This window comes from Penicillium riverlandense (genome assembly GCF_028828495.1).
Source record: "Penicillium riverlandense strain IBT 135883 chromosome Unknown utg000007l_segment0_segment0, whole genome shotgun sequence".
Taxonomy (NCBI): Eukaryota; Fungi; Ascomycota; class Eurotiomycetes; order Eurotiales; family Aspergillaceae; genus Penicillium; species Penicillium riverlandense.
This window is the reverse complement of record NW_026643198.1, coordinates 1,041,845-1,069,843: the sequence shown is the minus strand read 5'-3', so window position 1 is coordinate 1,069,843 and position 27,999 is coordinate 1,041,845. Positions and strand designations below refer to the sequence as shown.

The window sequence follows — 27,999 nt, the reverse complement described above, 5'->3', positions numbered from 1 at the left end:
GAAACAAATGTCTACGCAGGCATGTTCCTTGCCGAGCTGAATGCTGACTTTGGACCTCGCGCTACCTCGGTCGTGCCCCGGGCCCTTTCAGCGCTCATCGTCGTCTTCGGGCTATTTCCGGAGGAACACACGGACTGGATGCCATGGAGCCGAGCAATTGTCTGGACCGCAAGCATGGTCGTTCCCGCCGGTGGCGAGATCAATCGCTATGTGGTGTCTGCAGGAACGACCATGGTCATGTATGGAGCGTTCTTTTCTCTCGACGCGAGACGCATTTTCGCGCGTCCTGTGATGAGCTTCCTGGGCCGTATCTCGTTCCCAGTGTATCTGCTTCACAACACCCTGATCCGAACGGTGTTGTCTTGGATGGTCTACCGGCATGACTTCATGATGCAGGGCTTGCACCCGGTGGATGACAATGGAAATCCCATCTGGCTCGCACGGGGTGGGTTTGTATCATTTTGGACCTCTATTCTGGCCTTCTATGCTTATCTACTTTATTCGGCGCATCTGTGGACGATCCATGTCGATCCTCGCTGTGAGACGGTGGTGACTCGGGTGTCGAACCGGGCCGGGTGCTCGGCAACCGTGCGGAGTACGCGCCCACCAAGGAAGGCGAGTTGTTTGGAGCGCCTTGAGCAACAGAGAAAAGAACAGATAACTTTTCTTGTCCGTTCCTTGACACTAGAAGAACCGCCTGCATTCTCCCACCCGTATAGTCGACGCTGACTAAGCGCACTGACGTGCTCGCGGCCCCGTCACCTGATCCCCCGCACCAGGTGTTTGCATCGCTGTTTGCACTGATGTCGTGCTCGTGGGCCAATGAGCGAGGGGCCGATCGGGATGAGTATGGCTACCGGAGCAGAAAAAAACCACTGGACTTTTGGACGGAGAATCCTTGTGCTTTCATCGTCATCCTTGGGCTTTTGGGACTGCGAGAACTGCTTGCGCTCGTAAAGCAGCCATTGCCACCCTTTCCCACTCCATCCTGTGCTGTGTCTGACTTTCGCAGCCAGCAATCCCCCACCATGGCGTCCGTCTCCAGTGCGGGTGAAGCAGGTAAATAGTCCATTTGCCATATCGCTGCTGTGCAATTTGCTAATTGTCCTCCCCTCTCATCAGTGGCGAGAATTGCCTACCTGGCGAGCGATCTCGTTCTGTCGGTGCAACCCTCGCTTCATGCCGACTCGCTGTTTTCCAAGTCGCTGAAGGCCTTGAAGACCAACAAGGCAACTGCCGTTCGCTCAAAAAGAATCCCAGAGGTGCAAGCCGCGCGCTCCAATGAAGATCCTCTATTGTCGGCCTTCCACCCCCTCCAGAATGGCGAGACCGTCTCCGTGGTCACCGGCTCATCGGTCCTGATCACTTCCGTGCCTCACTTGTACCGCCTAGCCAACTTCCCCGTTGTCATCCACGTCGCCTTGGAGTCCTCACCATACCCCGACTACTCGGTGATCAGCTCGATCCGCCAGTGCGGCTTTACATTCCTGCATTCGGAGACCGTTCAAGAGGCCCAGGACATCGCCATCACCGCTCATGCCTTGGCGCTGAAGTCCGGAAAGGGTGTGATTCACTTCTTTGATCCGGCTAATTCCGCCAACGATTCCGCCATCTCCGCAGAGAACATTGATGTTGTAAAGAAGGTGCTCAACTTCAGTGGAAGCGCTGCTTCTCACTCATCTACTGGCTCCCGGACTTTGTACGCCGACTCTGGTCGTGTGGCCACCGTCTCTTCCGATGACGTGGAACCGGCGCCTGCTGGGCAGGGCGAGGCATCGACTACTCTGGCGGTGCCCTCTCAAGCCCAAACCCCATCTATCAGCGTCGAAAATTCGTCCGTTGGCTCTTCCCGGAGAGATAGCAGTGCAGGGAGTGAAGCTGCTAGCTCGACGGCCACGACGATCGATGGCTCTAGCACTCGGTCAGTCAATGCGGCCGATATCTTTGCCTGGGCTTCCCAGATTTGGCGGGCTCTGGACCGGGAAGTCGGACGCAACTACAGTGCCATTGAATACACTGGCCCTGCTGAAGCCAAGTCGGCCGTTTTTGTGTTCGGCTCCACCGGTGTCTTCGTTGACGCCCTTGCCAAGGCCGAGGAAAACAGTGAACTCGCAAACATCGGTCTCATCACTGCACGCCTGTACCGCCCGTGGGTTGGAGGTCAGATTGCCAACTCGATCCCCACCTCGGTTGAGAAGATTGCCGTTCTGGAGCAGGTCCGCAAGACCACCAAATGGGGTCCGTCTTTCATGGATCTGCTGTCCAGCCTGACCCCCTCGTCCGTTCGCGGTCAGAATCTCAAGGTTGTCGGTTACCGTCTGGGCTTTGTCGAGCCTTCCACCGCTGTCCAGGCTCTCCGTGGCATTCTGCAGAACCTGAGCTCCGCTAGCCCGATCCAGAACCTTGAGGTTGGAAGCTCCAAGGCCACGGCTGTTCAGAGCGCGCTTGAGCAGCCCCGCATTGAGAATGCGTATTTGAAGATTCTGAACCAGCTCTTCGGAGAGCGCCTCTACGTGGCGAACCAGCTTGGATCTAAGAATGCTGGTGTCTCGTCGACCATTGCTGCCAGCCCTGAGTATGGGTTTGGCTCGCTGCTGGCTCGCATGGAGCATCGCGAGAGATTCATCCGGGAGGTTGAGGAGGCGTCCAAGTCGAACACTTTCGCCACCGATATTCCCAAGACTTGGCTGTCCCGCTGGGCTCTGAATGCCCGGGATGCTTCCAAGGCCAACAAGCTGGCTCCTGAAGTTATTGCGCGGCTCTCCAACGATGGCTCCAAGCTGTCCCGCCAGCTCCTGGAGTCTAAGAAGCTTTTCTTTGATGAATCCGAGTGGTTGATTGGTTCCGACGCTTGGGCGTATGACCTTGGAAACTCTGGTGTTCATCATGTGCTCGCCTCTGGTGCCAATGTCAACATGTTGGTGATCGACTCGCAGCCCTACTCCGAGCGCACTGCTGCCGATCCCACGCGCCGGAAGAAGGACATTGGCCTCTACGCCATGAACTTCGGTAATGCCTACGTTGCCTCTGTTGCGGTGTACAGCTCGTACACTCAGGTTCTCCAGGCCATGGCCGAAGCCGAGCAGTTCAAGGGACCTTCAGTCGTTGTTGCCTATCTTCCTTACCACCAAGAGAACGACTCCGCTCTCACTGTCCTTCAAGAAACCAAGAAGGCTGTCGACCTTGGTTACTGGCCCCTGTACCGCTGGAACCCTGCCAATGAGGACAAGGACGAGCCGAAGTTCGCTCTTGACTCGGAACGCATCAAGCGCGAGCTGGAGGAGTTCCTTCGCCGAGACAACCAGCTCACCCAGCTGATGAACCGTCAACCTAAGTTCTCCTCCGTGCTCTCCGAATCTTACGGCACCGAGGTTCGCGCCCTGCAGAAGCGCCACGCGAAGGATTCATATGAAAAGCTCTTGGAGGGACTGTTCGGTGCTCCTCTTACTATTCTTTTCGCCTCCGACAATGGTAACGCAGAGAATCTGGCCAAGCGCCTGGGTAACCGCGGTCGTACTCGCGGCCTGAAGACTCTGGTCATGGCCATGGATGAGTACCCTGTTGAGGACTTGCCGACTGAGGAGAATGTCGTTTTCATCACTAGTACTGCTGGTCAGGGTGAATTCCCAGTGAATGGCCGTGCTCTTTGGGAAGTTATCAAGAACTCTGGTGATCTCGACCTGTCGACCATTAATTACTCTGTGTTTGGTCTGGGTGATAAGCACTACTGGCCGCGCAAACAAGACAGGATTTACTACAACAAGCCCGCCAAGGATCTTGATGCTAGAATTGCTTTCCTTGGTGGCCGCAAGCTTGCAGACATCGGCCTTGGTGATGACCAGGATCCTGATGCTTACCAGACCGGCTATGCTGAGTGGGAGCCGCTTGTGTGGAAAGCGCTAGGTGTGGACAAGGTTGAAGGTCTCCCGGAGGAGCCTGCGCCGCTCACCAACGAAGACATGAAGATCCAGTCCAACTTCCTGCGTGGTACCATTGCCGAGGGCCTTCTGGACGAGACCACCGGTGCTATCTCCGCCAGTGACCAGCAGCTGACCAAGTTCCACGGCACCTACATGCAGGATGACCGTGATGTTCGTGATGAGCGCAAGGCTCAGGGTCTGGAGCCGGCATACAGCTTCATGATCCGTTGCCGTCTTGCTGGTGGTGTTGCCACTCCTCAGCAGTGGCTGCAAATGGATGCCATCGCCAGCTCGCATGGTAACGAGACGATGAAGCTCACGACCCGGCAAACCTTCCAGTTCCACGGTGTCATCAAGCGCAACCTCCGTGGCGCGATGCGTGCTATCAACAAGGCTCTGATGACTACCATCGCTGCCTGTGGTGATGTGAACCGTAACGTCATGTGCAGTTCTCTTCCGGAGCTGTCCTACTTCCACCGCGAGACCTACGCTGTTTCCCAGAAGATCAGTGATCACCTTCTTCCCTCGACCACCGCCTACCATGAGATTTGGCTGAAGGATGAGGACGACAAGAAGGTCCAAGTGGCTGGAGATGCCATCGTCGACTCCGAGCCCCTCTATGGTCCCACTTATCTTCCTCGGAAGTTCAAGATCACCATTGCCATCCCGCCCCACAATGACACTGATGTCTACGCCCACGATATTGGCTTGATCGCCATCAAGGGCGCCGATGGACATCTGGAAGGATTCAACGTCCTGGCTGGTGGTGGTATGGGCTCTACCCACAACAACAAGAAGACGTACCCCCAGACCGGTCGCATGTTTGGATACTTCCCGGCCGACACGGTTCACATAGCTTGCGAGAAGATCATGCTTGTCCAGCGTGATTTCGGTGACCGGAAGAACCGCAAGCATGCTCGTCTGAAGTACACCATCGACGACATGGGTGTTGATGTCTTCCGCGGCAAGGTCGAAGCACTCCTTCCCGAGGGAATGCGCTTTGCCGAGCCCCGGCCGTTCAAGTTTGATTCGAACGTTGACACCTTCGGATGGCAGAAGGATGAGAAGGGTCTCAACCACTTCACCTTCTTCATCGAGAACGGCCGTGTCGAAGACACCGCCGAATTCACCATGCGCACTGGTCTCCGTGAGGTGGCGGCGCTGAATAAGGGCGAGTTCCGTCTCACTGGTAACCAGCACTTGATTCTGTCCAACATCGCCGACGAGGATCTGCCGCTCGTCAAGGGGGTCATGGCCAAGCACAAGCTGGACAACACCTCCTTCTCCGGCATGCGTTTGTCTTCATCCGCCTGTGTTGCTTTCCCGACCTGCGGTCTGGCCATGGCCGAGTCCGAGCGCTACCTGCCCGTCCTCATCTCGAAACTCGAGTCGACACTCGAGGAGATCGGTCTAGCCCGTGAAAGCATTGTCATGCGTATGACCGGTTGCCCCAACGGCTGCGCTCGTCCTTGGTTGGCCGAGGCCGCCTTCGTTGGAAAGGCATTCGGTGCTTACAACATGTACCTGGGTGGTGGCTACCACGGTCAGCGTCTGAACAAGTTGTACCGCTCCTCGATCAAGGAAGATGAGATCCTTGATATCATGAAGGGTCTGCTTAAGCGCTATGCCCTTGAGCGCAACACCGACGGCGAGATTCCCGAGCGCTTCGGTGACTGGTGTATCCGCGCCGGTGTCATCAACGAGACCACCGACGGCCAGAACTTCCACGAAGGCGTAAGTCACTCTTTCTAGACCCTATGAGAACTCAAGACTAACCTTTCTCCCTCACAGGTTGCCGAGGAAGACGAAGAAGACGAGGAGTAGAGTATGGGATATCTACTATCTGGCCGGCTCAAGAGCCTTTAAAATTTGTTTTCCTTTCTGATAATGTCTCATTTGCTTGCTCATGCCTCTAGATGCGTTTGTCCATGGCGAAAGAATGATTCCCGCTCGTGCAAATACTGCTTTTCTCCTTTAGATTTTTTGTGTGTACCTTTTGTCCATAGTTTGTGCATCCTTCGTATATCATACGTGGCCACGATTACCTGAGCAATGTAATAAACTTGAAGAAATGAAGCCTCCGTGACATCCCCAACGGCACTCAACTATGGGATCGGAGTCTGCCAGCCATGTTGCGGAAGCTGCCGTGAAGAAATGCCGTAGTGGGTCTAGCTTATGCAGTGGCAATAATATCCAAGTAGACAAAGACCTTCGACCAATTTAGGCTCATTGGTGGTACGTACACTGTCACGGACTGCCAGAACAGGTCCAAGCGACCTATACGACCTAGGCCTGTGCACACTAAACCAATATTATGCTAGCTTATTTTCCTAGCTGTTTCATGCGCTGCTGTCACAGTATGATAGCCAATTATAGCGATCCTCATCCTAGACGCTGCATAGACCCCCGCCTTCGTATTCGTTACTAGTCACGGCTGAGGCAGATTCTAGCGAGCCAAGAAACACTAACGCTGCTAGAGTAGGGATAGAAGTATATTGCATGCATTAAGTGTTAACAACACATCTTGCAGATGCGGTGGAACATACAAGTCTAGTGTAGACTTGGAAAGGGAAAGGTGGTAAGAAGAGGGGAAATTGCTTCCCTAAACTTCATGTCTTGCAATTTCTTAAACTTTTGCCACTAAATAATAATAAACATTCACATTCATCATGGCTGGACTGGTAATATGGAGCATCGGTATTTTTCTGGTTCACGTTGCCCTGAAAAGTATCTATCGGTTGTACTTTCACCCTCTCAGCAAGTTCCTCGGTCCCAAACTGGCAGCAATCACCAGCGGATATGAATTTTACTTTAATGTCTTCAAGGGCGGGATGTTTATTTGGGAGATGGAGCGACTGCATCAGGTCTATGGTAAAGACTTGCTTACTCTGCGCGGATTCATCGAACCTTAATTGAAGCCTGTTAGGCCCTATCATACGCATCAACCCGCGAGAAATCCATATCAAGGATTCAAAGTACTACGATGAAATCTACGCTTCCAGCGCCCGAAGACGTGAAAAAGACCCTATCGCCGTAGCCCAGTTCGGATTCGACGGTTCCGCATTCGCAAGTGTCTCTCCAGAAAGCCATCGCCAACGGCGTGCACCGCTAGAAAAGCTTTTCTCCAAGCAGGCCATTACCAACATCGAGCACATTATTTATAGCCGGCTCGAAAAGCTGTGCCGTCATCTCGATTGTGCTTATCGGTCACATAAGGTGGTCAATCTCGATGCCGGATTCGCAGGCCTGACGTCCGATGTTATCCATCAGTATGCCTACGGGTTCAACAGCGGCCATCTCGACCTTGAGGATTTCAACGAGGGGGTCAGAGACGGGATCAACGGCCTTTTCCGTCTGTGCCACCTTACTTTCTTTTTTCCGATTTTGCAGACCATCATGAACTCGCTGCCTCTGGGGCTTTTGAAACGAATGAGCCCGGACGCATTCGCGCTTGTCAGTCAGACGAACGGAATTTACCAAAAAACAGCCGATGCTCTGCATGGCCACCGTTCAGACGGTGGCTCTATTATGGAGACTCTGGCGGATTCTAATATGTCCGAACACATGAAGACCCCCGCGCGTCTTACGAATGAAGGATTCGCTCTCGTCATTGCCGGCACTGAGACGACTGCTAGGTCGCTGGCTTTGGGTGCTTATACTCTTCTCAGTAATGAGGTAATCAGAAATAAGCTGCAAGAAGAACTTCGGTCTGTGATGCCCACGCTGGACTCGCGGCCCACCTGGAATCAGCTTGAGAAATATCTGGTAGGGTGTAGAACAGTCCTGGCATATTTTTGGCATTTGACTCACAATTGGCTGCAGTCCGGGATTGTCAGCGAGACACTGCGTCTCTCCACCGGAATTGCGAGTCGATCTCCTCGAGTTGCACCCGCAGAGGCGCTGGTCTATAAAGACTATGTAATTCCTCATGGAGTGAGCGACCCTGTGTCCACACAAAAATATATATAGTGACTGGTGACCATAGACACTGGTGAGCGAAACCAACTATTTTGTCCTCACGGATCCAAATATTTTCCCTGATCCGCATGTCTTCGACCCGGAACGATGGATGCGAGCTGCGGCTAAGGGGGAGCGATTGGATCGGTATTTGGTCAACTTCTCGAAGGGTAGTCGGATATGTCTTGGCATGAAGTGAGTTAAGTCCCCTGTTTTGTATCTTTTCTTTCTTGGGCTAATTTTGCAGTATGGCGTATGCGGAGCTCTTCCTGGTCCTCGCGACGCTTGTCCGGCGGTATGAGATGGAGCTGTACGAGACAACAAAGGAGAACCTTGAGTTCAAGCGCGACTTCGGGACACCACACCCCGACAAGGGTGGGTCCCATATTCGTGTCATGGTTACTGGAATGATCCAGGAATAGTTAGTTGATTTAATATTAACTTCAGGCTGGAGTTGGTACTTGGACTCTCGTAGATCCGTAATATGGCTCAAAGGCGGTGAGACAGCCGATTTTCTGCCGCTCAAAAAAAAGACCGACTGGCGACACAGCACACCTTCTTCCGTGTCTTGCACAGCCATGGATTCGGACGACGATCCCGTCGTCTCATCTTACGACGTCTTCCTTACAGACTCCGAAGTCTCTCGATATGTCTTTCAATACCTCGACCGCCCCAAAAAGCACCCTTACATCGAGGCGAAAGGTCAGAAGCCGACCGAATTGCGATTGAAGCCCCGGTCCGGTCTCGTGGAGGTCGACATTCCTATTAGCATTCGGCAAAACTACGATATCAACAAAGGAGCACGGTATGGAGAGGCCATGAAGAAGAGCCGTGCCTCTCGTGACGGAGGCGCATACGGAATGGCCGGTGGGTTCAGTTCTGGGAATGCTGTGTCGAGCGGGAGCAGGGTCAAGACTGAAGGAAATGGGGACATTGAGATTCTGGACAATAAGAAGGTGATTGACTCTTCATCGATAATAAAGACCCAGCCACTTGGCGGGCGGATCAAGCCTCCCGAGGAAGGAGATCCAGTCTACATGTTGGCTACATTCAAAGACAGTATGCGCATCCTCTTTTCCCCTATTTTGCGACTGATCATGCTGATTGTCGGGCCTAGAAAATCTGCATCTGTCGCCAGTGTCGGCAGTCGTGCAACTACATCCCCAGCTTCACCACCAAGATGCGATGGAAGAGATACCCAAGGGCCGAGGCACAAAGACCAAGAAAGACGACGACGAGCGTCCCGCCGAGAGTGAAGCGCGGACAATAGATGTCAAGATCAAGGCCGCGGAAGATGGCGAGCAGACGATGCTTGCAACCAACCTGGACCTGCTCAAGAAAATGCAGGATGAGAAATGGAAGGCGTATGAATGGGTCGATGCCGAGGTAAGCCTTCTCCTGCTTTTACTCTATCAGAACCCCGTTAACATCACCCGGCTCTAGACGGAGGAAGCTTGGTACACATATGAAAACTATATGACACACCAGCAGCCCGAGGATTTGCCGCAACTTGAATCGGCGATCCAGGGCGAGGACTACCTGGATGCGATGAGTGCGCCGCGAATTGATCCTGCACACCCGGAAATGACTGGCTGGGCTATGAAACAAAATCGACAAAAGCAGAAAGATGGAGTATCGGGGAGTGAGGATGAGGCCGGGTGATTCTTGAGGGCCTTAGAAACATTATACCCTTGATTTGATGCCGATTTCACAGTTGGGATGGTCCATGATGGACAGAGGCACACACAATGCTGTACACAATGACCATTATCATTGAACTCGATTTCCATGTAAATCCATCGCGAATTGCCACTGTAGTACGATCCGCCAATCACGGCGCGCCAAAAATTAACCATCACGTGATTAATGCCTCAGGCCGCGGGCTTTTTTCACTCCGAGATCTTCCCCTTGTCGATTGCCTCTTCACTTCACCTTTCCTTTCCTGCCTTTCCTTTCTTTTCTTTTCTTTTCATTTTCGCTACGGTGGATGGCTGCCAGATGCCTGCTGATTTGACTGACTGAGGGTCGTCTGCAGCCAGGGGAATAAAGGCATTGTATCAGTCGTGTGCCATCCCTTATCGAAGTTTCCTTTTGAGCCCAACTTGCATCTTCTTTGATTACCACCGCGCCTCGGCCTGTTTACTCTATTTTAATCGTTTCTCCCTCGACCGCTGCCATGTTATCACGCATCGCTCGCCGGAAGAACGCTCTCTTCCATCTGCGCAAGGCCTATGCCCAACGTACATTGACATTTCCCACATCACTACGGTTACATTCGCACTCAACATGGCAAAGTCCTGTTGTGCCTACTCCGGTTACCTCAGCACAGGAACGCCCCCGTCGACCGTCCTTCCAATCCAGTCGCAATCTCGCCACGGCAACCGACCAGTCAGCCATTGGTCAAGCCTCGATTGACAACCATCCTTTCTCCTCCCCCTCCGACTACGATAAAATCAAGCAATGGGCTGATACAATGTTGCAAATGCCTACCGATGAATTTGATCCCTCCTCCCTGATCATCTTGGACGACTATCTACAGACTCGACCAAAAACAGTGAGGAAAATCCAGGGCATCGGTGGTGATCAGAGGGAGATGATAGCCAACATGGATGTCTCCTTGAAGGTTGGCCGGTTCGATCGAGCTGCTGCTCTGATCGCCCGTGTGCGTCACTACTTCCCGTTGGGTTCCCCGGAGTATCTCGCTCTTCATAACCGTTATATGAACGCAATGGTGTCGCACATGATTGTCACTCGACAGCAGCAGATGATTTTGCAGTTGCAAAGATGGTTCGAGATTGAGATGCCAAATGAAGGCGTGCGCCCAGATGCGACGACTTACTCCATCATGATTCGGATGGCCTTGCGCATGTTGTACGGATCCAAGCGTGATAGAACGGTGCGGCGGTACTGGCAGCTGGCCAAGAAAGCTGGTATCGATGAGGAGGAGATCGCCGGGGTGGAGATTCTCTCTGATCTGGAGTTCGGCGAATTATTCGAGGTATGTCAACCGTTTGTCAATTTGTGTGAATCTGGACAGTTTGCTGATTTTACCACCTAATAGATTTGCCCTTCCGAGTTTCCGAATTTCCACAATGCTGAAGCCGAGCATCCAGCTGCTACCGTTGACAACGTTGCGGAAGTTTTGGCGACCGAGCAAAAGGGCTTGGGATTGACGTCCTTGAAGGAGTCTCTCTCATCGTTTTCCAACAAATCTTTGTCTGCGGACAACGACGCAGACAGAGCAATAGAACTTGAAGAGAGGCAACGCCAGCTTGAGGCTGATACTATCAAGACAGCCTTGAGTCGCTGGCGTAAAGAATTTGAGGACAGGCAGAAGACCGGCCTGGACGTGAGCGCACGCGGGAAAAGGCTGGGCACATTGATGCATCAGTGGCAATCCAATCTCGCGTCGAGGATTAAAGAGGAGCTGAAGATGATCGACAAGGCAGAAATGACAAAAGTTCCGGCGAATAAAGAAGAAAAAGAGCGCCAAGACTATGGTGTCTATATGCGATGCTTGGATCCCGATCAACTGGCAGCGCTGACTATCCTCTCCGTTATCTCCGTGTTCACTGGAACAGGCATTCATGCCGGAGTCAAGCTTTCATCAATTGCTTCGAATATTGGACAAGAGGTAAATGCCGAGGTGATTGCCGAGACGATTCTCAAAAAACATGCGACTCAGAGCCCTCGGCGCAAGCAAGCAGTGAAGCAGCTCCTCTCCCGCCGCAAGCAAAGGGAGGGCGCCATGCGCTGGAAGACGTTGGTGCATGGACTACAAGCTGAAGATGATACCATCACTTGGCCTTCGGCCGTGACCGTTCGAGTCGGAGCTGCCTTGTTCAGCATGCTCCATGAGGTTGCCAAAGTTCCTGTTCCAAGTGAAGACACCCAGACCTTTGGAAAGCAGGTCACCATGCATCCTGCTTTCCAACATTCCTACCAGATCACATGGGGAAGACGCCAGGGTCTGATCCATATGAACAATGATGTTGTCAGTATGCTCACAAGAGAGCCGACAGCGGATTTGCTGGGTCGTCAGCTCCCCATGCTGTGCAAGCCCAAACCATGGACAGGTCAAAAAGAAGGAGGATATTTCCTCTACGAAAATAACATTGTACGATCGACTCCGGGCGAAACTTTGCAACCTGCCTACGTCAGAGCCGCGTTGGAAAATAATGGAATGGCAGAGATCCGCGCTGCCTTGGATGTTCTTGGCAGCACTGGGTGGGCGATCAATACAGAAGTCTTCGACGTTATGCTCGAGGCTTGGAACTCTGGCGAAGCAGTAGGCAAGCTGGCTCCCATTGAGCCTGACTTACCGATTCCGCCCAAGCCGGATCCCAGCGCTGGCTACGAGGCCGAGAAAAAATGGGATGCTCAAATGCGTATCCTTGAGAATAAAAGGTCCGGATACCACTCAGTCCGATGCTTCCAGAATTTCCAACTGGAGATCGCACGTTCCTATCGCAACGAGACTTTCTATCTTCCTCACAACCTGGACTTCCGGGGACGCGCCTATCCGTTGCCTCCTTACCTCAACCAGATGGGAGCCGATAATTCCCGGGCGTTGCTCCTTTTCAGCGAAGCCAAGCCGCTCAGAGCAAGCGGTCTACGATGGTTGAAGATTCAGGTTGCAAACTTGGCTGGATATGACAAGGCCAGTCTGTCGGAGCGTGAGCAATTCACCATGGACCACATGGAGGATGTGCTGGACTCGGCCAACAACGGCTTGCATGGCAAAAAATGGTGGCTCAAGGCTGAAGATCCCTGGCAATGCCTGGCATCTTGCATCGAACTGCGCAACGCACTACGCTATCCCGACCCTACCGAATACCCCTCACGTCTCCCCATCCACCAGGATGGTTCATGCAACGGACTACAGCACTACGCTGCTCTAGGCGGTGACATTGTTGGCGCTCAGCAAGTCAACCTCGAGCCTAGCGACCGGCCCTCTGATGTTTACACCGGAGTCTCCGAATTTGTCAAGGCGGAAGTCGCTCGGGAGGCAGCCGAAGGTTTCCCAATTGCACAACTGCTCCACGGCAAAATCACTCGAAAAGTCGTCAAGCAGACAGTCATGACCAACGTTTATGGTGTGACTTTCATGGGTGCCATGAAACAAGTTCGCCGGCAACTCATCGATCACTACCCTGAAATGTCGACCCAAGAGCACAAGGATGGCTCGCTATATATTGCCCGGAAGATTTTCAACGCTCTAGGGTCCATGTTCAACGGGGCCCATGAGATCCAGTATTGGCTTGGCGATTGTGCTGCGCGCGCCACAGTGTCCTTGACCCCTGAGCAGATTGAGGAACTCATGAGGGAGGCGATGGGCCCGACGGGGAACAATGAAAAGAGGACTTCTCTTGACCCCACCAAAAAGTTCCGATCCACCGTCGTCTGGACAACCCCGTTAGGCCTGCCCGTGGTCCAGCCTTACCGCACTCGAAAGACCAGGCGCATCAAAAACTCGTTGCAAGACATCAACATCATTGACGACTTCTCCGACGATGTCGTGCACAAGCGCAAGCAGCTGCAAGCGTTTCCGCCCAATTATATTCACTCTCTGGACGCTACTCATATGATTCTCTCCGCCAACGCATGCAACAAGGCTGGCCTCACGTTCTCCGCGGTGCACGATTCCTTCTGGACGCACGCCAGCGATGTCGATGACATGAACATCCTTTTGCGAGACGCGTTCGTCCGCTTGCACTCCGACGATGTGGTCGGTCGACTGGCGGCAGAGTTCGACGTACGGTACGGCAAGAACCTATATCTGGCGCGGATCGACGTCAACAAGCGGGTTGGTTCCGCTGTGCGCCGACACCGTCTGAACGCGCCAAAGCGCCAGAGTCAGCTGACGGAACTGTTTGAGGAGTACCGACGACAGACGCTGCTCCGGTCGCAAGACCCGGAGCAGCAGGCCCAAGGCCGCGCGATGGTGACACCTGCCAGTATTTTCGAGGCCATGGGCGGCTCAGACAAAGACCTCATCATGTCCTCCTCGCTCGGTCAGAGCGCCGTCGGCCACGTCCCGGAGAATATTGATACTACCGGGCTTGATTCGCCCACGCCGCCTTCTCTGATGGACCCTGAGGACCTCAATCTTTCCACTGCCGAGGATCGGATAGAGTTAATGTCGAACCCCCATGTGAACGTGGACGCGGACGCGGAAGCTGCAGATCAGGAGGCTCCAAAGCCGAAGAAACAAAGGAATGTCTACACGTGGATGTGGCTGCCGCTGAAGTTTGCGCCCGTCCCTGCCAAGGGAGCTTGGGACCTGAGTCGCATCCGTGACAGCAAGTACTTCTTTTCGTGAAGCTTGTCTCCTCCGGTGAAGTATTGCATCACGGCGTTTATCGGGAATTTTTTTTTTTTGCATTTGTATATGATCTCTGGATGACTCCCCAGGGCAAAAAGAAGCGAACAAGTAATTATGCATATATACTGGCGATGTACGAATAACAATACCAGCTAGTCCCCCTGATGATTATTTCCATTGTTGTAGGGATGTTCAGTCTTGCCGGGCCAGATTTAGGCAAAATTGCCAGAACAGCCGGGCCGCGGGTTAGACTGAAGTTCCCCATCATCCCCGCCCGTCCGCCCGCGTGGCCACCGGCTCCATGATTTCTGCTGATGATGACTATGGTTATTAGACTACGACGATGGAATGTTCTTCCATGATGATCAGAGAGGAGCCTGGTCCCATTCTTCGCGAGATCGTCGTAGCTACGGCAGGGGAAGCCTGTCTGGAGGCGGGTCTCCCCCGTACAAATCGGAATACCGGCACTTCAAACCGGTCCAGGGTCCAACCGATACTAGTCCAGTGATTTATTGTCTGTCAGCCCAACTCGGGCCCTCCTCCTTCTAGCCGGGACGGAGTGACCAGGGGGGCACGGCCGTGCGAGCACGTAGCATCCTTCGCTTGCCCCGGTCTTGTCTGGTCTAGCCGTCGAGTCCTGCGTCTCCATGCCTAAACCAACCCCGTAAAATCAGAAATCTCGTCTGGGGTCGGCAATAAGCGAAGGCATTTTCTGCAGTCCCTGTCACAAGGGCCCAGTAGTATATCCCATCCCAGGTTCTTCCCTCCCTCCGTCCAATCCTGTTCTTCTTCTTCGCCTTCTTCGCCTTCTTTTGTTCTTCGCCTGACACGAGGAAAAGCACCGTGTATCCATACCGTATGGTATTTTACCACCCTGTCTCTTCCCCGCCCTTTCTGCCTCTCCAGATTTCTTTGCTTCTTCCAATCCTCGGCAGATCGCAATCGACAGTGCCGCCACATCACCCTCGACTGCTCAACGGACTCGATCAAAGAAATTTACCCCAGTGCGCCGCCCACCGTTCCTCGGCTTTCCGGTCCTTTTCGGCACTGCGACTAGGTCATGTGCTCCGACTGAACCGACCCGCGCCTTGACCTGCGATTCTTCATACAACTGACACCCCCGTGAGATTTGGCATCAGGAGAGGCGGGCCTCTACACATCCAACTGGTTCCACCTCTATGTCGCTATAGATTCAGTCCGGCCTCCTCGGTTGAAGCATGTCGACAACCTCCCTGCAATCGTTCGCCAATTCCTACTCGCCTTTCTCGTCCCGAACACAGCCTGGTCGGATGTCCCAGTCGCAGACCCCCGGCTTAGACACTCTCGCGGAGGGGTCGCAGTATGCGCTAGAGCAGCTGCAGTTGGCACGAGAAGCAGGCAGCAATCATTCGACTGACAGCAAGTCAAATGGTCACCAGCCGCCACCACATCTCCGCCAGAACCACTCCTACGACGAGAACAACGGTACGGGCTTCAAGACCCCCTCCACCCACCGAGACCATCTGGTCGACCCCCGCTCTAGCATCCGCAAGAGTTCGTCTGCTGGTCCCGTGCGGCGTCGCATCAGCCGAGCCTGTGATCAGTGTAACCAACTGCGGACCAAGTGTGATGGGCAGCAGCCGTGTGCGCATTGCATTGGTATTGTTTGCCTCGACAACTTCATGTGTTTCGGTTGTACTAACGATTGTTCAGAATTCGCACTCTCCTGTGAATACGCGCGCGAACGCAAAAAGCGTGGCAAGGCCTCGAAGAAGGACCTTGCAGCGGCTGTCACAGTTGCTCCTGGCCCTGGCGATCCAGACGTGACGAACAGAGCATCCCCCGCGCAGGAACATTCGCCCAGTGCGCAGCCTGCCCACGAGGCAAACGGGCAATTCGACCCGGCCTTCGACGCTTCCCGGAACCCACAGTCTCATATTCCCAACTCGGAAGTCCCCAACATGGCCGGAATGCAACACAACTCGCACTCGGCTCAGCAGCACTCCCAGCAACACCCCCAGCAGCATATGAACCCGAATATGGAGGGCCTCCATTTGAACAACTACGGGGGGCTGCCAGACTCAAACCGGCCTCCAATGTCGGTGCCTGATCTGCGCTCCCTGCAGATGATGCACAATTCCAATGGGACCTCTCGATCCCCGGCCTCCATGCTACATTCACAGGGGTTCGGGTCCGGGTACAACGACAACGCATACTCTTTAATGAACCCACAGGACACTAATCCCACCTCGATCAACCATTTCCGCCTCGGCAGTTCGGCCGAGAACCCATCCGCTCCGTTTATGGGACTTTCACCGCCAGCGCAGTCGCCTGGCTGGCTACCTCTTCCATCACCTTCCCCCGCAAACTTCCCTTCTTTTAGCATGCCACCATTCTCCAGTACCTTGAGATACCCCGTTTTGCAACCGGTCCTCCCCCACATCGCGTCCATCATTCCGCAATCCCTCGCCTGTGACCTTTTGGACGTCTACTTCGCCAGCTCTTCTTCATCTCACCTTCATCCGTTGTCGCCATACGTGGTTGGCTACGTCTTCCGCAAGCAGTCGTTCCTCCACCCGACAAAGCCGAGACAGTGCAGTCCTGGTCTCCTCGCCAGCATGCTTTGGATCGGAGCCCAAACGAGCGAAGCCGCGTTCTTGACATCTCCTCCATCGGCTCGGGGACGGGTTTGCCAGAAATTGCTCGAGTTGACGATTGGCTTGCTTCGCCCTCTGATTCATGGGCCCGCCAATGGGGAGGCCTCTCCCAACTATGCGGCAAATATGGTCATCAACGGCGTGGCACTTGGAGGCTTTGGTGTATCTATGGACCAATTAGGTTCCCAGAGTAGTGCGACATGCGCTGTGGATGATGTCGCCACATATGTTCACCTGGCTACCGTCGTCTCGGCCAGCGAGTACAAAGCGGCCAGTATGCGCTGGTGGACCTCCGCCTGGTCGCTTGCGCGAGAGCTCAAATTGGGTCGTGAGTTGCCACCGAACACGGCACCACGCCAGGATGGTGAAATGGAAGGTGATTCCGAAATGGGCATGAACGGCAACAAACGGCAAGGGCCTTCTCTACTCACGTCCATGGGCGGTGGTAATTCCTCGGTCAATCTGACGGAGGAGGAACGCGAAGAGCGTCGCCGTATCTGGTGGCTGTTATTCGCGATGGATCGCCATCTGGCCCTCTGCTACAACCGGCCCTTGACGCTTTTGGACAAGGAGTGTGAAGGCCTCCTGCAGCCTATGAATGATGACCTCTGGCAGGCGGGCGACTTTTCGGCTGCCAACTACCGCCGTGCGGGCCCCTCCTTCGAATGTGGCGGCCACAGCATGTTTGGGTATTTCTTGCCACTCATGACCATCCTGGGTGAGATAGTGGATTTGCAACACGCGCGGAACCATCCACGGTTTGGTCTGCATTTCCGCAACAGTGGCGAGTTGGAGAGTCAAGCGATGGAGATCACGCGTCAGCTCGATGTATATGCCCAAAGTTTGAAGGAGTTCGAAGCCCGGTACACAAACTCTTTAAATCTCGGCTCGGGAGAGAACGACGCCAACATGGAAGGGTCCCACCTCAACCACGTCAGTCCCTCTGGTCGCTCAAGCAGCACCGTCGGATCGCACGTTAGTGAATCCATCGTCCACACGAAGATGGTGGTCGCCTACGGAACCCACATCATGCACGTGCTCCACATCCTACTGGCCGGTAAATGGGATCCGATCAACCTGCTCGACGACAACGACCTTTGGATCTCCTCCGAATCTTTCATCACGGCCATGGGCCATGCGGTGAGCTCCGCCGAAGCAGCAGGCGATATCCTAGAATACGACCCAGACCTAAGTTTCATGCCATTCTTCTTCGGCATATATCTCCTGCAGGGCAGTTTCCTGCTACTTTTGACGGCGGACAAGTTGCAGGGAGACGCGAGTCCAAGTGTGGTTCGGGCCTGTGAGACGATTGTGCGGGCTCATGAGGCGTGTGTCGTGACTCTCAACACTGAATATCAGGTAAGAAATTCATATCGGGGATTCCACGTCTCGGATTCTAATTCGTCTTGCAGAGAACATTCCGGAAAGTAATGCGCTCCGCTTTGGCTCAGGTCCGCGGCCGGGTGCCGGAGGACTTTGGCGAGCAGCAGCAACGCAGGCGTGAAGTCCTGGCTCTCTACCGCTGGAGCGGAGATGGCAGCGGCCTTGCCCTGTGAAAGCATTGCCAACCATACAATTTATTCTATACCCTTACGATAAAACAAAATTCAACGACTGGATACCGGGTTGGCCGTGGTTGGGGAGTTTCACGAGGCCCATCACTTGTTGAGGGCGTGGATATTTATCTTGCGATCTTGTCTATATTGTGTTCCCTGTGGCCCCTCGGTGGGCCATATTTCCTTGTTGTATACTATTTCTCTGGTGACGTTGGACATACCCCCCCCGGAGCAGGAAGGCGTGCAAATATGCATATTTCAATATCATGGTCTTTTTTATGAACTTCTGTCAGGGGAACCCCGGGAATATGGCCTCCTCGCTAAGATAAGCTAGGAGGGCCTGGTGTCTCTTCCTGTTCGGTGATAACTCCTTCTCTCACCAGTCCGCCGTGCAGCAGACGTAGACACAATGGATAGAGTCGTACAATGACCACCCTGGCCAGAACAGCTCCTTTCTTCTTCTGCGCGACTCGCTCACCTCCACCTTTTCCATTCCTATACTCCAGGTACATCAAGCGCCAGCAGGACAGCAACGTCCATAACATGAACCGAGTGATCCCTGAGCAGGTGTAGTATATTTGACTATACTACACCCAGCCCCACATCCACTATTAATGATCCACCCTAGCTCACTCTTCTTGTCTCTCTCTCACTTACCTCAACACCCCAGGTTTTGGCTGCTGCTTCATCCACACCCACTCATCATGAAGCCCATAATTGCGGTGCCCGCTGTGGTAGGCCTGCTCTACCGCGTCTGGGCCCGCAAGTCGCTCACCCCGTTGGGCACGGTCTTCGCGGCGTTCACAGCCACCGCCCACGCCGCACACCCCTGGTTCGCGCCGTTTGTCCTCATGGCTGTGTTCTACTTCGGAGGAACAAAGGCGACAAAGGTATTCTGGTTTTCATCCTAGAACATCAACGTGGTTGTTGCTGATCCGACTTCTGATTCGACAGGTGAAACACGAAGTCAAAGCGCGACTGACCCTCTCGGCCACCGGCACGGAGGGTGGAGAGAGCCCTCGCAATCACCTCCAAGTGCTGGCCAACTCACTCGTCGGGTCGGTGTTGAGCGTGGCGCATATGGTGGTTCTGACGAAAACGCCCGGGGATGCGGCGGATTGTTTCTCGCTCGGTCAGCGCGCGGCGGACGTTTTGATGGTTGGGATCGTCGCGTACGTCCACTCTTTAACTCCTCCCCTCCTCCCCGACAATTTGCATCGCGTGCTCACAGATCATGACATATGTAGAAATTATGCCGCCGTCGCCGCAGACACCTTTTCCTCCGAACTAGGCATCCTCGCCAAATCCAAGCCCCGCCTCATCACCTCCCTCACCCTCCGACAAGTTCCTCCCGGTACAAATGGTGGTGTTACTGCCATGGGACTCGCAGCTGGTCTGCTAGGTTCGTTTTCGGTTGCTGCTACATCTGCCCTCGTACTTCCCTTCTGCGCCGGCACCACGATCAAAGACCGCGCGTTGTGGACTGTGGCGATGACGACATGTGGGGTGCTGGGTAGTTTGTTGGATAGTGTGCTTGGCGGACTTCTGCAAGCTAGCGTGGTGGATAAGAGGAGTGGGAAGGTTGTTGAAGGGAGTGGAGGCCGGAAGGTAAGTTCCTTGGCCAGTATATGCATGAGAAATGAAGCTAATGATACATGTCTATAGGTCCTCATCCACCCCGCCTCAATAAGACCGGGCGGTACATTGGACGGTGCAGCTTATTCCACTCAAGCAACGGGCAGCGCACACCTGCGTAACACCGAAACAATTGTAAATGCAGCTACCCTACACGGGAGCCGCATCACACATACCTCGACTGGCACGCAACCCGGACGGGCCCATGAGGAGAGCAATGAGAGCCGCCGCATTGAGGTCGGCCGAGATTGGCTGGATAATAATGGGGTGAATATGCTTATGGCGGCGACGATGAGTTTCGGGGCCATGGGCGTTGCGCAGTGGGTTTGGGGGGTGGATGTTCGGGAACTCCTGTAAATCAATAGGGATCTTTGGGTGGGTTCTGCCCTCTCTTTCTATAGAATGGTCCATTTCATCCATTTAGCGAGTGTGTTTTAGCCATCAGGCTTTGCACAGAACTGTTTGAAATTCTGCGAATATGTACTACTGTGTCTCACATGTCCAAGCTGATCCTTGGACAACCCAAGCTCAGGTACACCAAGTCGGCTCTGACACCTCCTTAAAAACCGCACATCTTCCCAAACCCGATTTTTATACGCCAGCGGATAAGGGAAGGTATGTGTTTTACGATCTCTCCAGAACCGATCCAAGCCCACTATCAGCATTTATTTCGTCAAGTCGGAGATATGTGTCGTTATCAGATGGAAAGCGCAGATCATTGGCGCATCTCGGATAAAGTCGCGAATCCAATTGTTCTTGGATTGCCAATATTGGCTTCCAGCACATTATCGACTTCAGACCCAAGTCACAAGGAGTACGCAACCTTGCATTTCCACTAGATCCAAGTTTACAGTCTATACGACGGCACCAACTGATCTACATCGGTAAACTCGTTTCGGATGGATGAAACAAAATCAAATTGTTCCGCAAATACCTATTTTCTTGTCAATTCAAATAATTGGAGACTATATCGGCCGAGGGAGATAGCACAGTCGGTATGCTAATGATGTGCTCATTCTTTTCTTTTGGTGATAGTCAGTTGGGAAGGTGCAACATTAGAAAATAATAGAAATGACAAAAAGGAAAACAAAATCAATTCTGGCCACAATTTTCCACTCTGGCGTTCCTTGCCTCCTGATAATCGATAGGGTTAGAATCATAAAGAAAAAAGAAATGACCAGACTGGGGCTCGATCCCAGGACCTTATCGGTGTTAACGATACGTGATAACCAACTACACCATCCGGCCGATTATGTATTATTTGAGAGTGCTTACTATCATATTCCAAGTATCTATATACTGGAACCTAAGTAAGTCATTTTACGCCAGGAAACAGCTGGGAGCGCCATTCCCCTAAGGCGCACTGTCTAATCTTTAGAGCTAGACGCTAGTAGCCTGACGTCGCGCGAGAGGCCTATTGTCCGAATCCTCTAGGCAGAACAAAAGATCGCATGGGCTAAAAGGCCATAAATCAGAAACCTATCCTCAAGGTCGCTTGAAATCCACGTGGCCATTTTGCGTATATTATAGGGGCCACTTTTGTAAACTAAAGTGGTGTAGATTACTGACGGCGCTTGTGTTGTTGAGTGCTAGAAAGGTCACGATATGTATCTAGTTTAGATTTTAACAAGGATAAATAAAATGAGTAGTCATTAGGCAATTCTTTTGTAGCCGTTGAGATTCAGGGAACTTAACGTCCTCTTGATTACCTAGACCTACCTCTTAGAAGATATGATCATCTGCCCCAATAGTCATAAAACCCGGCGGCTCTATCAGCTCTTAGAAAAGACCACATAAAACCGAGTCAAAACCGTGGCCACAGTCCTAGCCTGTACTTCTATACAAAAGCGCTTTAGGTCTAGTAGCATCGCTAATAACAACGAAAATATGATTTCACCAAATGCCATTAAATTCTGCATGCTTGTTCAGACACCGCAATTGGTCATTTTGATCTAGGATAATCGCCAGTGTTCAAAGATATACTAACTGGCTTTCGTTCAGCGAACAGCCCTCGCAATTGCCTCGAGCCTCATGTTCCTTTATTTCTCATATTTCAATCAAAGGACAATATGTATGGAATGTAGAATAATGATACGATATTTGGATACATTAAATGTGCTTTTCAGGTTGAATCTTATCCACTTGACGCTTGCGCAATTGAGAACGATCTTTCCAAAACGCCTGCCAAAGTTTTCGAGGAATTGAGTAGCGTCGCAATTTCTTCAGGGGACATATCGTCCAAAATAAACTCGATGTGTCTTTCCAGGCATGCAGCATCCTCATCACGACCGAGCTTGTCCCAGCTGGCAACTAATGCTTCCAGCAGAAGTGGTAGCGCATCAAACCCATTTCCAGATTTCCGTAGGCAGATCTCAAGAATCTCTTGCTGTAAAACAGCAGCATCAACCGACTTTTCCTGTGAAGTATACTCCAGTGACAGTCCAAATAGATTCAGAAGAGTCTGAGGATGCTCTCTACCAAGAATTCCTTCTCTTGACATGGAGAGTTGAGTTAGAATCGACGATAGTGACTCAGAACTGACTAGACCACCATGCATCAAATACAGATCTACAAGTCCTTGGAGACTTGTAAGTGTCTTTGGGTGTTCGCTACCAAGAGTTCGCTTGCGAACCTGGTACATGTACTGATGGAGAGCCTCGGCCTCACGAAGTTGGCCTTGCTCCTCGTGCCATAATGCCAGACCAAATTGGGCATCGATCACTTCATCATGCTCAACTCCGTGAAGTTGTCTCTTTCTTTCGAGTGATTTGATCATGATATCTCTAGCCTTCTCTCCTTGGCCTTGTGCTAGATATATGCGTCCAAGTCTATCTGAACAGGCGAGGGCAAAATGAGCATCTGGGTCAAGAACGCTGATCAAGCTTTCGGCTAGAGATGCGGCGGCTTCTAGCTCGTCATTTCTTACTAGTAAGTCGACCAGTAGAGTTGCAGTGTATGTTGTTTCCATATGGTCTAATCCAAGAACCATTTTCTGCTTTTCGAAGACTTCTTGCATCAGTAACATCGCTTCCCGGGGCTGAGTTTGGGTTTCCTTTGCGCATGCAAAACTTCTCATGCTCGAAAGTGTTCGCGGATGCTCTAGCCCAAATTGATCTCCTTCGCTTTCAAGCACCTGTGCAAAAAGTGTCATCGCTTCTTCATGTCGACCTTGTTTTCGATACAAAGATGCCAAGTCCTTCATGTGATAATTCAGGTCTCGAGGCCTCCCTGTTTGAACTGTATTGTGTGGTTCTATCAGTTGTTGAAGTAGAATCTCCGCTTCGTCAAGACGATTTTGATCTTGATATAGTTCGGCTAGAGCTGCCTTAATGTAGGTAATGGAATCTCCATTGTCCGGATATTCTCGCTCCCACGTCTTCCATAGCTCTTTATATTCAGATTCAGATTCAGCCCACCGATGAGAGCCTTGTCGATGATGTATCTCGGCAAGAAGCTGGCGAAACGCGAGATAGACTGTGTGGCCCGTTTCTAGATGAAAATTCGTACATGCTTCGATCGTTTGGAGACATCTCTCCTCGGCAGTCTTGAGGTCTTGGCAGTTCATCAGTGCTTTTACTTCGAAGCCGGAGGCAATTATTGTCTCTGGATATTCCCATCCGAGACTATCCTCGGTCTCCTTCCGTGAGATGACAGTCATGCGTTTCGCTTCATTTGGTTTATCGCAGTAGAGCACATAATCAGAGGCATGACGAACTAGTCTGGCCCATCTTAGTCGATAATTTGAATCGGGACCATGTGATAACGCTGACTGAACATGTGGGAACAAGGCTCGAGATCTAGAGATATTTTCGAAATTGGTGAATTTTGGAAATTCCAGATATAGATTTCGGATAAAAGTCTCTTTCCAATGCTCGAGCCTTTCTTGTGTCCTAAGCCACTCCTGGATCGAAAGTTGCACAAGACCATGCATCTCGAAGGTAAGCGTCTCGGGATCAATGGAAATGAAAGAGTAGTCTTTGAGCGTGGCGACGCTGTCCTCGAATTCTAACTGAGACAGATTGAACGTAGCTATGTCATCAATGCTGCCATTTGGATGTGTTAAGACCTTGTTATTCTCTCTCTGATAAGCAGGTCCAAATGGCGTATAGCCTTCGTCGATATCACTCTTAGTTTCATCATTATCATCATAATGGAATGATGCTTGCAGTACATAATCTGGGATCCCTTGTCGGTCGAAAAAGCTCATCAAGGACAGAAGATTCACGGCTTGTGGATTCTCTTTTCGGATTGATTCGAAGGACATTTGCAGGCTTACTATGATGGAATTTTCGGTTCTCCGATCACGATGCAACAATCTGGTTTGACGTCTCAAAAGACTCGTTCTTGCTTTGTCGCTCTCTCGGAACATTCGAAGATACTGTGACACAGAACATCGAGGGGAGTGCCTTGCAATGAAAGTCGCTGCTTGAACGATAGCCAGTGCTATCCAGTCAAGTTCCCGAGCAAGACTTTTCAGGCTCAATTCATCCGTGGCGACTTTGTTTTGAAGTTTTCTCTGAAGCAAAGCAATTGCATGACTCTCCGAAGGCTCGACTGTTATGATATCGCATTCATTGACAAGGTTCATTGCAATGCGCTTGCTGCGAGTCGTGATAATAATGGACCCATTCGGGGTGCTTGGAAGAAATTCAAGGGGCGATTTCTCAGAAAGCCTGCCTTGATGGTTTGGTAGCTCAGCTCGTTCGTCATTGCGGGCTGATGTCGAATTCTTGAAGGCTGGCTTGTAAAGATATTCATCATCGTCAATATTGTCAAGGATGAGAACCCACCGTTCTTCTTGTAGGTCCTCAAGCCAACTCCCAACGAGCTGAAAGATATTGGCAGCTGGGTCTTGACGACGTGGAATTTTGACACGCTCCGCGATATCTCGGAGGCCCTCTTCGTATCGCACAATTTCGCTAGCGTGGACCCAGAAAACCCAAGCTCTAGGTGATCGCTCCCGAATCCAGTAGGTGTATTCGATGGCAACCTGAGATTTGCTTCTAGTTGTTAGAAAATGGTACTTTCTCTTTGAAGCGGAATATGTTTACCCAACTCCACCGAAGCCAACCAGTGCCAGTCTGGCCGAAGGCTCAGAGCTTAATTCATGTACCCAGTCTATGAGAGATCCTGGGTCCACGAAATCTGGATCGCGTCCGAACGGAATCATGGCAAGGGGCTGCGGTCTCTCTTCTGGGGCTTCATTCACATTGTCAGACAGGAGTTGTTTTTGGGGATCTGGGAGTCGTCACCCGGAGGCAAGTGAAAATGCGCATCGGTCTTCCCATTGTTGTGTCCAATTTGTAACCCGAAGTTTGATCCTGTGAAAGATGTTAACGAATCCATCAGAAACGCCGAAGAGCTATCATGAAGCAAATAGGTGGAGGGTTTCCCAGGATGATGACAAGGCGAAGATGATGACTTACGCCCCGCTCTTACCCCTGTCACTAGCCTCACTGCACAGCCCACCGCATGCATAGCCCCATATGCAACCACAGTGTCCGACCGATGGTGCTACTGGCATAGAAGAAGCATCTTACAACAGCATGGTCTTTTGAGTATGTCTCGGGGTTTTCGTTCACTCGGCTCATGATTTATTGATCCGCAGCGAAAGACGCATGTCTGAGGAGTCAATTCATGGTCTTTCAACAACAGGTTCAAGCAGTCTGCAGACGATCATGCTGGGCTAAGCTACATGTCTCATATTTCATTCCATAGCATAAATTGTTTAGCACGAGAAGTACGATCGCCCAGTTGGAGCAATTAGTGGATATGAAGAGCAGACATAGGGTTCTTTAGAAATAGCGGCGGCTCGATGGCACGATTTTCTTGGGCCGAGCCATGATTTTCTTTCCTAAATCACACATTCTTTCTCTAGGCAACAATAATTCATACTTTTTTCTTCTGCTGGGCCTCATCTAGCTATTTTTGATTTCGCTGCCCTCGTTCTACCTCTTTCAGCCTCGTAGCAGATTCCTGCACGTTTGCATTTTGAAGGGCATGTTCCCGACGAGCCAGAGTGGGCGATTGTGCAGTTTCAAAATTCCAGTCGCCGGTTGCTTAATAGAAACATTTTCAACGAGTTAAATAATATAAGTCTAGGTCGGATTTAGTGGTAGCGCTTTATTGACATATAGTTTGCCACTTCTCTTAATACCTAAAGAATCTCGATTTTGCGGACAACAGAAGAAAGCATCGGGGGTTGCACTATCTAATTTATGTAAGGAATTTGGTTATCCACGAGGATAGGCTAGCAACCAGGAAGAGAGTAAGGGCAGGATGAAGGACGGGCAAAAGGGCGAAATTAGCAATAAATTGAAGCGGCGAATGGGACGACTTTATAGAGAACACGCACGGGAAGCTTAAGCAGCAAGGCAACGCTTAACCCAAACAGGAACGCTAAACTGTTTCCCGTAATTCACCGTCACTGCAGGATACGTGATGTGATAACCAACTACACCATCCGGCCAACTGTATGTGTCTCAGGAGTGCTTACCATGATATTGCAAATGTCTTTACGCTGAAACTAAGAAGGATCATTTCTCAGGGAGTCAGCCGGGGAGCGCGCCCGTCGCCATTTCCCAAAGGCGCACTGTCTGATCTTCAGGGCTAGATGCTAGTAGCCGGCCATCGCACGAGAAGCCTATTGTCCAAACCCACTAGGCAAAACCAATGATCGCATTGCTAGTCCGTACGTAGTTAAGCCACGTCTTTCTGGACAGTCTCGCACGCACGTACATCCGTGTTGATTAGAACCCTTTCTCTCACTTCGTTCGTTTCGGGGCATTGCTGACAGTGATCGATGAGTCAATTTTATACTACCGTATTGTTCGGTAGAATCTTAGAATTTTTATGCAGTGGTTTATATCATAATACTACTAAGCTTTTTTGCCTTCTCTAACGCAGGTAATAGAAGGGCACACTTCAGCATAAAAGGAGAGTCTCTCTCATTTAGGAGCTTAAAGAAGAGTATTAGTATTCTTATTCGCTATCGGCTATACATTACTAGCTAGTTATCAGATTATGTATAGGAAGGTATCCTTCGTAGAGTCTGCTAGTGTCCTATGTAGGAATAGCTATAGTGGTGAGCAACCTACGTAGAAACCTCTATATGGGAGAGCGTCCTCTATAGGGACTACTATGTTAGTAGAGTGCTAGGGGTCGACGGTGTGCCAGCTAACAGAAGGAAAATCATACATTGCAATTTACGTTGAGAGCGTTTGTGCGCAGTTTATGCGTCGGCGAAACGCCCACGGGTGGTTGGACGTTGGCGCAACGCCGACGTCTTGTCACTCTTAGCTGCCAATCAGTTTGCGTGTGTATCTCGGGCCTAACACCGAAAACTTGAATATCCCAGGCAACTAACTTTATTGCGACAGGAATTTTAGCTATTAGCTAACTTTAGGCACCGTGAAAATTTAAATATAGCTACAATTCAATGCTTTTAATAATCCGGCCGTCCAATTTACCTAGCTCTTAACATTTCACTGCTCGAATGTTCTAGCCTTCCTTTATTCCTCAATGGCTAACATTCTCTCCCCAAATTTTCAAGCCTCTCTAATCTTCCCCGTCTCCTAATATTTTATGGAGATAGATGAACGGATTTACTGGCTAGATTTGGAAAAAAACCGTGGCGTGTCGCAATAAGTGAACGCAAGTATGATACAATAGTCTCGCTTTAACTAAATTGAAAGCAGGTACGATGACATCAGTCCCATCATTTAGGTCGGTAATCTAGCGGGGCCGTTAGTTGACTAATACTAGGCCTACCTAGACTATAGGCCGTGGACTTTTGGCTAACTATGACGGTGAGCTAAGGCTTCTAGAATAGTGACCGCAATTTAAGGGCTAATGGCCTATGGCGGGAGGGGCTATGGCCTTAGGGCATGTGATTCAGATCCCCGTACTTCTGACCGTAGACGTACGTCTAGGTTAGTCGCACGTCTACAAACCTAGGTCAAGTTATGATG

At 51.6% G+C, this 27,999-nt stretch overlaps 6 protein-coding genes across 6 annotated transcripts; 5 read left to right on the top strand and 1 right to left on the bottom strand.

The window, feature by feature from the left end:
* Positions 1 to 21: 21 nt before the first annotated feature.
* N7474_007994 (sulfite reductase (NADPH) subunit beta) lies at positions 22 to 5,744 on the top strand (the record flags this gene model as incomplete). Its single annotated transcript, XM_057199404.1, has 3 exons — positions 22 to 445; positions 1,123 to 5,654; positions 5,712 to 5,744. 3 exons carry the CDS (start codon positions 22 to 24, stop codon positions 5,742 to 5,744), a joined length of 4,989 nt encoding a protein of 1,662 aa, XP_057050105.1.
* An 845-nt stretch (positions 5,745 to 6,589) lies between these two features.
* Positions 6,590 to 9,539, top strand: N7474_007993 (uncharacterized protein; the record flags this gene model as incomplete). Its single annotated transcript, XM_057199403.1, has 8 exons — positions 6,590 to 6,791; positions 6,847 to 7,685; positions 7,743 to 7,853; positions 7,906 to 8,072; positions 8,125 to 8,252; positions 8,325 to 8,936; positions 8,995 to 9,263; positions 9,321 to 9,539. 8 exons carry the CDS (start codon positions 6,590 to 6,592, stop codon positions 9,537 to 9,539), a joined length of 2,547 nt encoding a protein of 848 aa, XP_057050104.1.
* A 514-nt stretch (positions 9,540 to 10,053) lies between these two features.
* Positions 10,054 to 14,199, top strand: N7474_007992 (DNA-directed RNA polymerase; the record flags this gene model as incomplete). The annotated part of the gene is made up of 2 exons (XM_057199402.1): positions 10,054 to 10,875; positions 10,939 to 14,199. The coding sequence occupies 2 exons, from the start codon at positions 10,054 to 10,056 to the stop codon at positions 14,197 to 14,199; spliced, it is 4,083 nt and encodes a 1,360-aa protein (XP_057050103.1).
* Positions 14,200 to 15,419: 1,220 nt separating this feature from the next.
* xlnR (putative C6 transcription factor) lies at positions 15,420 to 18,394 on the top strand (the record flags this gene model as incomplete). Its single annotated transcript, XM_057199401.1, has 3 exons — positions 15,420 to 15,840; positions 15,895 to 18,197; positions 18,251 to 18,394. The coding sequence occupies 3 exons, from the start codon at positions 15,420 to 15,422 to the stop codon at positions 18,392 to 18,394; spliced, it is 2,868 nt and encodes a 955-aa protein (XP_057050102.1).
* Positions 18,395 to 19,098: 704 nt separating this feature from the next.
* On the top strand, positions 19,099 to 20,386 carry N7474_007990 (DUF92 domain-containing protein; the record flags this gene model as incomplete). The annotated part of the gene is made up of 4 exons (XM_057199400.1): positions 19,099 to 19,284; positions 19,349 to 19,566; positions 19,642 to 20,002; positions 20,060 to 20,386. 4 exons carry the CDS (start codon positions 19,099 to 19,101, stop codon positions 20,384 to 20,386), a joined length of 1,092 nt encoding a protein of 363 aa, XP_057050101.1.
* A 1,777-nt stretch (positions 20,387 to 22,163) lies between these two features.
* N7474_007989 (TPR-like protein) lies at positions 22,164 to 25,199 on the bottom strand (the record flags this gene model as incomplete). The annotated part of the gene is made up of 2 exons (XM_057199399.1): positions 22,164 to 25,029; positions 25,081 to 25,199. The coding sequence occupies 2 exons, from the start codon at positions 25,197 to 25,199 to the stop codon at positions 22,164 to 22,166; spliced, it is 2,985 nt and encodes a 994-aa protein (XP_057050100.1).
* Positions 25,200 to 27,999: the final 2,800 nt, after the last annotated feature.